Source organism: Terrapene carolina, unplaced genomic scaffold (genome assembly GCF_002925995.2).
Source record: "Terrapene carolina triunguis isolate 2854851 unplaced genomic scaffold, T_m_triunguis-2.0 Scaffold517, whole genome shotgun sequence".
Classification (NCBI taxonomy): Eukaryota; Metazoa; Chordata; order Testudines; family Emydidae; genus Terrapene; species Terrapene triunguis.
The window spans coordinates 1,360,417-1,371,910 of record NW_020664868.1 but is presented as its reverse complement, the minus strand read 5'-3'; the positions used below and the strand labels follow the sequence as shown (position 1 = coordinate 1,371,910).

The following is an 11,494-nucleotide window of genomic DNA, read 5'->3' as shown; positions in this document are numbered from 1 at the left end:
ACCCAGGTGTCCGGGGTCCCGGAACAGTGCATCCGGCTGTGTTAAGATTCCTTATCCCCGCCCGCCCAGACACCCTAGCGATGGGCTGCTTACTGTCCCTCCTGCTTTTAAGGGGGCATATTTAAACTGAATTCCATGCTGTGGGAGGGTCTGGACCGGGAGCTCTGAAGAGCAGATCCCCCCACGTATCCCCTGTGCAGTGACTCCCCACACACACACACACATGCTGCCCCCACCTTGTCCTTGAGGACACCCTCTTTCCCAGGGGATTTCAGTCTGCATGGCCCAGCCTGTCCTGGGAGACCCTGAACTTTCGTGGGATGCTGCCGATTGTGGCTGGCTTCCTGGTCTGGGTAGGGACTCAACCCAGCCAGCTGACTGCTTTGCCGAGTAGAGGCCCAGGGTAACATGGGTCACAGAGATGCTCCAAGACAGGGTGGCCCCGCGGGCTGCCATTCCAGCATCCGATTCTCACGAAGGGGACGGAAAGCAAAGCCTGATCCCAGTGGCTGGAAGGATTTTACGCCCATCCCTGCCACGGCCCAGGGCCCCGGCCTGGGAAAAGCTCATGTTCGCTCTGAAAAGTGCTGGCACCGGTACCAGATGATGGCCACCCCCAGCATCAGCCCTGGAGAAATCGCTAGTTCTCTTCCTTGAATACTGTCAAAGACTCCCAGTGCCTATTTCATTTCCCCCGTCTGCTCCCTGCTCTGCCCACACCCCTCAATCCTGACCTGCAGCCTCCTGCTATCCCAGCCCCCACGCTCCCCCCCCAGCTCTTCTGGTGTCCCTCAATCGCAACCACAGCCCCCTGCTATCCCAGTCTTCCCCTTTCTTTGCACAATCCCCATCCTCCCACTCCCACCATGATGCCAACCAACTGGATTGGCAACTGATTAACCGTCCCCTCCCACGCCTCCCACCGCAGCCAGCAGCAGCCTCGGCTGCCCAGGTGTTACACAAACATGGTGCTAATCTGACTCTAAAAGCGGATGCGTTTGGCTTCCATCTACAGAAGTTAATCATTGACAGTTTACAGCTGGGCCCCCGGGGCCAGGTGGTGTTGGTTCAGGCAGGGCCCCGTGGCACTCCCAGCTGCACCCAGGAGGGCAGAATTTGCAGCAGGGAGCAGCACCTAAAGGCCAGGCTGAAGGAGGGAAGCCGGTTAGGGGTGTGGGGACTGGGATGGGGCTCTGGGTTTGAGTCCCATCTCTGTCACAGGCTCTCCTGGGTGACCCACTTTGCTTCTCCTCTATGCCCTGGGGAGAAGGACCCTCCCTCTCATCTCAGACTGGCTGGGCAGGGGCTGTCTCCCAGGCGGTGGCCACACACAGAAGTTGTGTCCATTGCCCTGTAGTGAAAGCGATACAAATGCAGCCTCCCACGAGGGTCATTCTCCCAGTAGAAGCTGCATAAAAGGTCCCGGTGTAACTGGCCACTTTAACTATTCCTATTAAAACACCAAACATCACCCCCCTAATCGAAACAGGGGGAGCAGGTGCAAAACCTGGGTGGGGACCAGACCTCTCTAGGTGTCCGTGCCGCGCCCAGCACAACTGGGGTCTGTACCATGCTGGTCTGACAGACCAGCCACCACCTCCCCAACCTGCACCCAATTTCTGCTCGGGTCCATGCAGTGCCTGGGGCAGTGGCATCTCCCGCCCTCCTGATGTCAGCCAGGGCCTGTGCAGCGCTTGGCACGATGGACAGCCTTCCAATGTCGGCGGGGGCTGTGCCACACCTGACACAATGGGAGACCCCCTGACGTCAGCAAGGAACCTAGCAGCGGGTACCCCTTCAGTCTCAAGGCAGGGCTCTCGGAGCTACCAGGCTGGGAAAGGCAACCATTGCGAGATTCAGACAGGTTCCCATAAGCTCTCTACTGTAACCTCTGCCCACGTTCCCACACTCCTAATTTCCCTCTGCTCTCCACCTGGCGTTTTCCAGCCCACAGAGGAACATTCCTGGGAAATTTCCACCAAATCCATCCAAGATGGATTTTCCATCGCTTGAAGTCTTCAGGTCCAGACTGGCTGCCTTTCTGGAGGAGATACTGTAGCCACACACACGCAGCCGGGCTCAACACAGAGATAACTGTGTGACATTCTCTAGTCCTATACAAGAGGCCAGACTAGATGATTGAATGATTCCCTCTAGCCCTGAATCTATGAATGAAACTCAGGCTGTGTCTGTGCGACGGAGCCTGTGCTGGGATAGCCCCCTAGTGCAGACGCAGTTTATGCCAACAGAAAGGATTTTTTGGTCAGCATTGTAACACCACCGTTAGCCACGTGGGCAGAAGCCCTCTTTTGTTAGCATAGCGGGGTCTACATTGGGGATTTTCCAGCAGAGCTGGTCAGCTGAGATGTGACTTTTTTTTCCATACTCCTAACGGACATCGCTATGCTGGTATCAGTTTTATGCCGACACCAGGCCCCAAGTGCTAGACTTTCTGCTGTGCACAGGGTGGAAGGTCTTTGGGGCAAGGACTAGAACTAAGTGAAGAACTGATTTTTCGGTTCAGAAGCTGAACTGAAAAATGAAGAGATCGGTTCAGTTTGAGCCCAAACAGATTTTGTTTGTTTTTTCCTAGTAAAAAAGAAAAAAGTTCATGTTGGGGGGTCATGTTGGGTGTTTTTCACCTTTAAAAAAACAGTTACATTGCAAAACAAAATGCTGTTTCGAAATGAGAACTCAAACCATTGCGTTTGGAAACGGCTGAACAAACCATTTCAACCTTTTTGATTGCGCCCTCGCGACCTCCCACTCCCCCGGGATGAAACTATCTGCTGAATTTCACCCATCTTTACTACATGCCTCCTCCCAATTGCCCAGCTGTAGCAGGGACCATCTTTTTGGTCTATGTTTGTACAGCTCCAAGCACAATGGGGTGCTAGTCCTCAGCAAGGGCTTCTTGGGACTACTGCAAATACAACAACATACATGGCACCTAGAATTGCAAGATCTGTCCATTACCAAGCGCGTAGGCTAGATGGGGTTGCTTTAGAGCGAATCTGATTTTCTGTGGGACTCCCAGTTTACTCCAGTGCAAGAGGAAGTCAGGCCCAGGAAGATATTAAAAACGATACTATAATCAGAGTTGTCAAGGATCTCCTGGTAACCTCAACTCCCCCACACAGAGGCTAGAGGATGAGGTATGCTGTTTGCCATAACTTTAAATCCTCAGATACTATGCCCATAGGTTCTCAACAGAGCCTGTAGCTAGCACAGCTCCAGCCAACCATTCATGTACCTCGCCCACGTGCCTGCCAGTACAATATTATTCCTCATCGTCCAGTTTCTCCAGCCTCATTTTAAAATGTCCCTCCCCTCCAGAAGTCAATTCTCTGGAGGATCTCCCCATCGAACGACTGTCCTTGTGTTCAGTCAAGATTTACCCTTTCTTTAATTTCGTGGAGTTCAAGCCAGAAGGGACAATTGGATCACCTAGACTAGCCAGGCCACAGAACTGCACCCAGTTACCCTTGCATTTGGCCCAGTAAATTGAGCATCTCTTCCAGCAAGTCAGCCAGTGAATCCACCACTTCCCTTGGGAGCTTGCTTCATTCACCAGTCACCCGCACTGTTAAAAATCAGTGCCTAGTTTCTAGCTGGAATTTGTCTGGCTTTAACTTCTTGTTCTGCTCTTCTCCATTAGATTAAAGAGCCCTTTGGTAGCCAGTATTTTCTCCCCACGAAGGGATACAGACACCTTGATCAAGCGTGCTCTCGATCATCTTTTTGATAACTACCCAGATGAGTTCCTGACGTCGCTAAGGCATTTTCCCCAGCCCTCTCCAGTTCTTCCCCAATCTCATCCATAGACAACTAGTTCTAACTGCTTCTCCCACCCTAACAATCATTCCACCCATCCCAGGGGTTTAAATCTTCATCTATAGGAAGATGGTTCTTTGTTGCTCCATCTGCCACCTACCAAAACCAGGAAGATTTAGCTCTTTTTGTCTTCCTCTGGAAATCAACCCCCAGTTCACTGTGCCAATTTTTTTACCTCTCACAGCGGAACAAGGGGACAGCGAACGGCCACAAATGTAAAGCTGATACTTGGGAAAGGCTTTGTTATATACAATGGACTGTTCACCTGTGAAACTCATTGCCACAAGGTTATCCTGAAGGCCAAAGAGCCTAGCGGGATTGCAAAAAAAAAGTATTAGACATTTATACAGATAAAGGTTCTATTACACTGATTAGACAGAAGTAATACGGGATACTTAGATTGGAAGCTCATTGAGGGCAGAGACTATTTTTTTGTTCTGCATTTGGTCAGTGCCTAGCACAACAGGGTCCTTGTCTGTGGCTGGGGGGTGCCCACGCACGACTGTAAAACAAAGGATAAATACTAAGGCAGACGACAGGCTATTACTGAACTCTCACACAACTCACACAGCACAACAACGATTCTCTACATCTACGCAGAGGTTGTCACCCGAGGATCTCAAAGCACATCACAAAGTCTCTATTCCCAAGACACACATAGTGGGAGTGATTTACCCAAACCCATACAGTGAATCGGGGCAAAGCCAGGAACAGCACCCAGGACAGAGAATAGCATAACCGTGCCTTGCTCTAACCACTCCATCATGCTGCCATCCAAGTAAAAAATCCACTACCTCATGTTCTCATCCTCTCTTGTCAAACTGTCCCTTATTTAACTTGGGTGGTAAACTCCTCCGGCCAGGGGCCATGTTGTATACTCTATAAATGCTCTATAAATACGATAACAACAATTGCACTTGGCTTCGACAGCCCAATTTCATGGGAGGCTCTCAAAGCTTTTACGAAGGAGGCTCATGTAATTATCCCCATTTTACAGACAGGGAAACCAAGGTACGCGGAGGGGAAGTGATTCCCCCGAAGCCAAACAGTACGTGAGCGGCAGGACTGGAAACAGAACCCAGAGCCCTGAGTCCCACACACCCCACTCCTCCCCCAGAGCAGGATAGAACCCACCAGGCCTGACTCCCCACCCCCACTCTAACCACTCCCATCCCAGAGCCAGATCGGAACTCAGACCCCTACTCCCTTCCCAGAGGCAGGAAAAGAACCCAGGAGTCCTGGCTCCCAGGCCCCCCTGCTCTAACCACTAGCCGACATGTCTAGGCACAGAACCCTGGCCTACTGACTTCCCATCCAGAACTCTAACCACTGCCCCACTCTGCCTTTAACACATGAATGGAGCTGGAGGCATAAATAATAATATTTCACATGATCCATCTGACACAGGCCCCCCTGCTGAAACCCAACAGCAATTACTCATTTTTCTTTATTCACCAGCTATGACTGTTTTACTTAAAATAAAATCATATTAAAATATGGGTGTATATTAAAAGAATACAGATTGCTGCGTCAAGTTTAGAATGACGTTTGGGATGGCTTTGTATCATTTCACGCTAAACCAAAAGGCCCTACAAAAACAATCAAATAAAAACCCCTGCAATTGAGCAAACGTTACAATGAGTGTTACCCAGCTAGGGTCGCAAGCAGGCTTTTGGGGGTCTCTTATCGTTACTTGGGAAGGGGAGGGTTGTGCTATATAGGAGGGGGCTTCCAGAACGGAAAAGCGTGGTGCCAACTACTGGGATAAACGCTGCATGCTTTTTCTGGGTTTACTGTTTAACAAGCGGGGAGACGGGGAGTCCGGATGCCTGGGTTCTGTCCCAGTGCTGGGAAGGGAGTGGGGTCTAGTAGTTAGAGCAGTGGGGGCTGGGAGTCAGGACTCCTGGGTTCTATCCCAGCTCTGGGAGCAGAGGAGGGTTAGGGCAGGGGAGCTGGGAGGCAGGACTCCGGGGTACTGTCCCAGCACTGGGGAAGGAACGGGGTCTAATGGTTTGGGCAAGGGAATCTGGGAATCAGGGCTCCTCGATTCTATTCCCAGGTCTGCCACTGTTAGGCATTGTCGAGAAAGTCACCTCCCCCTGCTCTGTCCCCATTTTACCATCTGTAAAATGGAAATAGCAAGGCTGACCCACCCCTCCCACAGCAAGAGCGCTTGATGACAGAAGAGCCAGCAGGAGGCGCTGCAAGTTGTAGCCAAGCAGGCGTGCCCTTTGCCAGCTACGAATGCGCTAAGCGTGGTGAACGTCCCTCCCCTCTGAGTGGCTGAGAGCACTTTTCACGCGTGGATGGATCTAGGCTCCTGAGAAATGGATCAGATTCATTATTTCCATTTTACAGCTGGAGGAACTGAGGCACAGAGCAGGGGAACTGGCTCGCTAAACGATATGCAGCGTAGTCGTGGCAGAGCTGGGAATGAAACCCAGGAGTCCTGATTCTCAGCCCCACCCCTGTTCTACCCACCAGAGCCCGCCCCTCTGTGAAAAAGTGATATTTTGCCTCATTACACACATACGCACACAAATTTACTTCTCAATTTTGCTCTGAAATAAATGGTCAACTTTTGCAACACTCAAAAACAAGAATGAAAACTTTCCTGCTTAAATAAAATCAACAGACCACCAGTATGTAATGAAAGAAGCTCTCTCCACCAATCAGAAGACGGTGCAATGCATTTCCAATAATTCAGAATATGAATGAAGACCCTTTTAAGACAATCTCTTTAATAAAGTCAAAAATCAGAAGAGAACATCAGATTGCCCCCCCTAAAAATATAATAATACAATAATTAAGAGTGTTTTAAGCATATACATGACATCACAACACGTTGCCATGGGAAACGACATTATGTATTACAAGATCAAAGATGCTGAAGCAAAGTGGATCTACAGATCCCTGGTTTTTAGCAAGGTGGGGGGAGGAAAATAAGGGAGAAATGGAGGGGCTACAGACACGAAAAGGACAACACTGTTCAAAGACATAAGACATCCCTACAAACACCCCAAGTCAGCCATTCCCCATTTTCCAGTCCACACAACTGAGCATTTTTCTCCACGCCCCACCATCATAACACTTTAAAAAAATAATAATTAAAAAAATATCAGATCTGGGGTTTTTCACTGCAGGGTTTTTATTTATTTAACACGGGGAGGAAAATTTTAAAATAATAAATAAATAAACCCAAACCCTTCTGCTCACACAACCATGAATTAAATACACATATTACCCACTATGACTAAAAATCAAACAGACCTTTTGCCAGGGCTTAAAATGCATGTCTCATTCCCCACCCCCACCGCCCCAAACACAACCAAAGCCTAAAATTATAGATCTATATAATACACATTGGAAATTTGATTCTCTTACCCACACCCCGGCCTCCCTATTTGCAGGAACTACATTTAAAAAAAAAAACCCCACATCCTTCCGAACAAATAAATGAAATATTCCTAGATCACAATATTTTAAAATTCACCATCACAGCATCTTCTAAGCACTCTTTTCCTGCAACACACACACACAAATCAAAATCCAACCCAAACAAACATACAATGGATATAGATCATGCCCAGATACATACTGTCCAGTTGCGAACCTTCTTGCAGAAGCTGTCTGCTGGTGCATATATTTATGGAATCAAAACAGTAGGGTTTATTTTGTAGAAAGAAACATCCCAGATGTGATCTGTAACCCCCCCCGCCCCCCACCCCCAAGCACCACTGGCTTCCCCTCTGCCAATGCTGTAGGCACCGGACAACATGCAGGCGAAAAGGTATGTTGAAAATGCTTATCTATGGCCCAACTGCTTGATCCTTTCAGCCCATCTCAATGGAAACCATGGGATTTTTGTGAATGGAGGGTCACATGACCCAAGCTAGGCTCTTTGTCCCTCTCCCTTCAATAAACAACAGGTGAACAAGAAAAAAAAAATAATCCAAGATATATAGGGGGGAAAATATAGTCACAGGATGTGTCAGTTTCACTCCACATCTCGGTTTTAAACAGTCACCAATTCCCACTGTGTGACAGTGCCAGATTTAAAGGACCCCCTTCCCCTCCCTACATCCCCCTCCCCAACCAAAAAAACTGACATGCCAAGAAGGGAAGGAAATTAAACCCACCATGATGGATCCTCTAGGTGAACCCTGTCTTCTTTTTTTTTTTTTATGAATGAATCCAGATGCAAATAGGATTGATTCACAAACAAATACCCTTCACATCCCCCCCCCCCTTTTAGGGAGGGGGGACATCTAATTTCATTCATAAAAAAAATCATAATAAAATGGTTTGGGCTTTAAAAAATGATTAAAAATAAAAGAGGATGGAGAGAAGAAATTAAATTAAAAACAACAGCAGCAGCTGGGAAGAAGGAGAATGGAGAAATGAAAGCATGCAGGATGTTTTTAGAGATGTCATTTTATTTTGCCTCCTTAAATGAAAATTATTATTTTTTTTAGGCAGCAAAACAAAATTTTAAAATCTCAATTGTTTTGCCAAAAAAAGGGGGGGCATAAATTGGGTTAAAATATCCCCCCCCTTTTCTTGCTTTTATGGGGATTTTTTTTAATGGGGGGGGCAGATGGTAAATGAAGACCGACTCACTCTAGTTCCATGGCTGGTGCAGGTGCTGTGTGTGTGTGGCTTGTGTGTGTTTTATATGGTGGTAGGAGTTTCAATTTTTTAAAAATTTCTTTTCTTTTTCGTTGTTCATCATTATAAAGAGAATGAAGATCCAGCAGCCATTTTTCAGCAAGTAACATTTCTAATCCCTCCTCCCCCATTTTTTCTACCCCCCCCCCCCCCTTTTCCCCCCCCCCCCCCCATTGCCAACCCACCCTCCCTCCCCCCCACTGCACCTGCCTTGGTTAATACTGACCACAGCTGGGGGCCTGGACTGATTTCTTACACCGGGAGTGGAGAACCAGGAGCTGGGGAGAGAAGAGAGAATCCAAAGCTGAGCTGGGAAAAGGGAAAAGGAACAGAGAAATGTGGATTCCACTTGGTCCTAATGCCCCTATAGGATTAGGGGAGGAGAAATCAAAGCGCCTGAACATTAATCATCAGTCGATGGTTACGGAGATAAGAGGACGTGGGTCGGAACCGGGATCAGAAGAGCCTCAGGCAGATTGGCAAGCAAACCCAGATCCAGTGCTGAATTTCTCGCGTTGTCTCTATAATGGGCCAGAACCAGAATCCCAGGTTTGAAATCGAGGGAGGACCAGCACGCAAACCAAGATCCGATCCCAGTCTCATCTCTTGTCCCACTGAGCCCAAGCAGAATCCGAGATCAAAACTCTGGGGAGGATCCGCACGCAAACCCAGAGCCAATCCGAATTCTAATGTCCAAGAACATGTTGGACAAACACCTGTCAGGGATGGTCTAGGGTTTCCAAGGTCCCTTCCAGCCTCACATTTCTATGATTCTATATCCCATCCCAACCAGCCAAAGCAGAATCTCAGGTCAGAACAATGGGAGGGATCAGCTTGCAAACCCAGATCCAATCTGAATTTCACAGCTTGTCTTGTTCTCTCTAACTAGCTGGTACCGAAGCACTAGATCCAAACGATGGAGTGGATCGGAATGCAAATCGAAGTCCCAATCCAAATTTTGTATGTCATCTCCAGCTCTAGCAGGCCAGAACCGGAACTGTGGCCCGGAACATGCCTGAATCGGGGGTTAGATCGGAATTAAATTTCTCATGCAAGAGGAAGGACAGTCCTGCGGGTAAAGAACTGACTGGGACACCAGCGCTCTGGGTTCACTGCCCAGGCGTTGCTACAGACTTGCTGAAGGACAGCGGGTATGTGCTTAAGTAACTTCCTGCGTCTGGGCTTGTGTGTGTGCGTCAGTTCCCTAGCTATAAAACCGGGAGAGTGAAGCTAAGTCCCTTCAGAGAGGGAGTGTGAGGATAAACCCATCAGTGTTTCTGAGGCTTGGTTACTATGGTGATGCCAGAGAAGAACCTACCTTGATCCTAATTTTGCAACTCATGAGCCAAACTGGTTTTCCCAGCGGTGGGAAAGTTTGGTTCTAGATCCAGGCTTTGCGCCTAGGACCCTGGTCTCCAGCTCCTGTTATTTTTTTTCAGTTGATCGATTTAGTATTAACCCAGATTCTCAGCCCCTCAGGGAATTTAAATTCTAAAAAAAAAAAAACAATCCCCAAACCCTCTTTTCTTTTAAATGCACAAGAAGAACAGGAGGTTTGGTTATTGCCACAACAAGGGTTGAAACCCCGGGAGAGGGATAAATGAGTGGGACTCGATGTTCCTACTGGGGAACCACATGGATTCACAGGTGTGTGCTTCGAGGAGGCAAAGGATTCAGCCTGGCATTTAACACTGCCCGGGACAATCTGGCTATCTACCCACGGTGCTTATACGAGGAGGCAGGAGACCGGGGTTCTATTCCTAGCACTGGCCGGCTGAGTGACCTTGGGCAAGTCACTTCCTCATTCTGTGCCTCAGTTTCCCCATCCGTAAAATAGGGATAATAATGCACTTCACAAAGCAGATCAGTATCAGCATCTACTGATAAGGGTTAGGGATTATTACATGTTCCTCCTCTTCCTAACGGTACCTGCGCACCTCACAATCTTTAATCTTGTTAGCTCCACAATGCCCCTGGTAGGCATGACAGAGCTATTATCCCTATTGTACAGATGAGGAAACCGAGGCACAACAAGGTTACAGCTCAGATTTTAAACGGTGTCTTAATGCCTTGCAGATTCAGGAGCCTGTATCTCATTATCGTGTTGGCACTTAGGAGCCTATATCCAGTCCTCTAGGCCTTGCAACACCTAAATACCTTTAAAAATCTGGGTTTGAAGGACCTGGTCAAGGTCATACAGGCGGTCTACAGCAGAGCAGGGAATCCAAGGCCGGCCTCCCAAGTCCCAGGCTAACGACTTTCCCCAAGCAGCTGCACTTTCCCTGGACCTACTGTCCCAGGTGTGGCTCCCCAGCCCAGCCAGCATGCAGCTAACGCCTCACCGCAGTTAGCAGCTCTGCCTGGCCAGATTTAGGAGCAAGCTCTGGTCTTGGCTGGGGTGGAAAGCTTCTCTCCATGGTGCCCTGGGGGCTGCATGGGATGCGGCGAGGGGGCAGGGGCAGCAGGCTCATTGTACGGGGGGGGGGGGGGCGGGGAAGGGGGGGGGGGGGGGGGGGGGGGGTTGGGGGGAGGGGGGGCAGGGTGTAGTTGGCTGGAAGGGGTGGATTTTACACTGTGAGAGGGCTCTCCTGTCCCTGGTGCCCAAGGAAGGGCAGATGCAGGGGGACTGCACTGGACTTCAGGGGGGTCAGTCTCATTGTATAGGGGGATGCACCTGGTCCTGGGATGGGGGTGTCTGTACTGTGGGGGAACAAGAGGGGGTGCACCTACCTGGAAGGCGGGAGTCATCTTCCAGGAAGGGCAGACAGATGCGCTGTGCTGGTGGGGAGGGGCAACGTCTGGCATTTGGGGAGAGGAAATACTTGGGGGGGTGGAGGAAGGAAGATACTGGGGGGAGGTCTGCATCTGCCCCCCCAGGGAGAAGGTGCTCCAGGGGATGCCGTGGGTGGGGAACACTGGAGTTGAGCAGGAGTCACATGAAGGGCAACTGTGCCCCTCAAGGGGTGGGGAGAATACACGGGGAGGGCAGAGG

General features: G+C 49.4%; 1 protein-coding gene across 1 annotated transcript in view; it reads right to left on the bottom strand.

The window, feature by feature from the left end:
• SPRED3 (sprouty related EVH1 domain containing 3) overlaps positions 1-7,476 on the bottom strand; it is a 14,713-nt gene extending 7,237 nt beyond the window's left edge. The window contains exon 1 of the mRNA XM_024212353.1: positions 7,433-7,476. Within this exon, the coding sequence (XP_024068121.1) occupies positions 7,433-7,476 (44 nt within the window). The remainder of the gene's footprint in view (positions 1-7,432) is intronic.
• Positions 7,477-11,494: the final 4,018 nt, after the last annotated feature.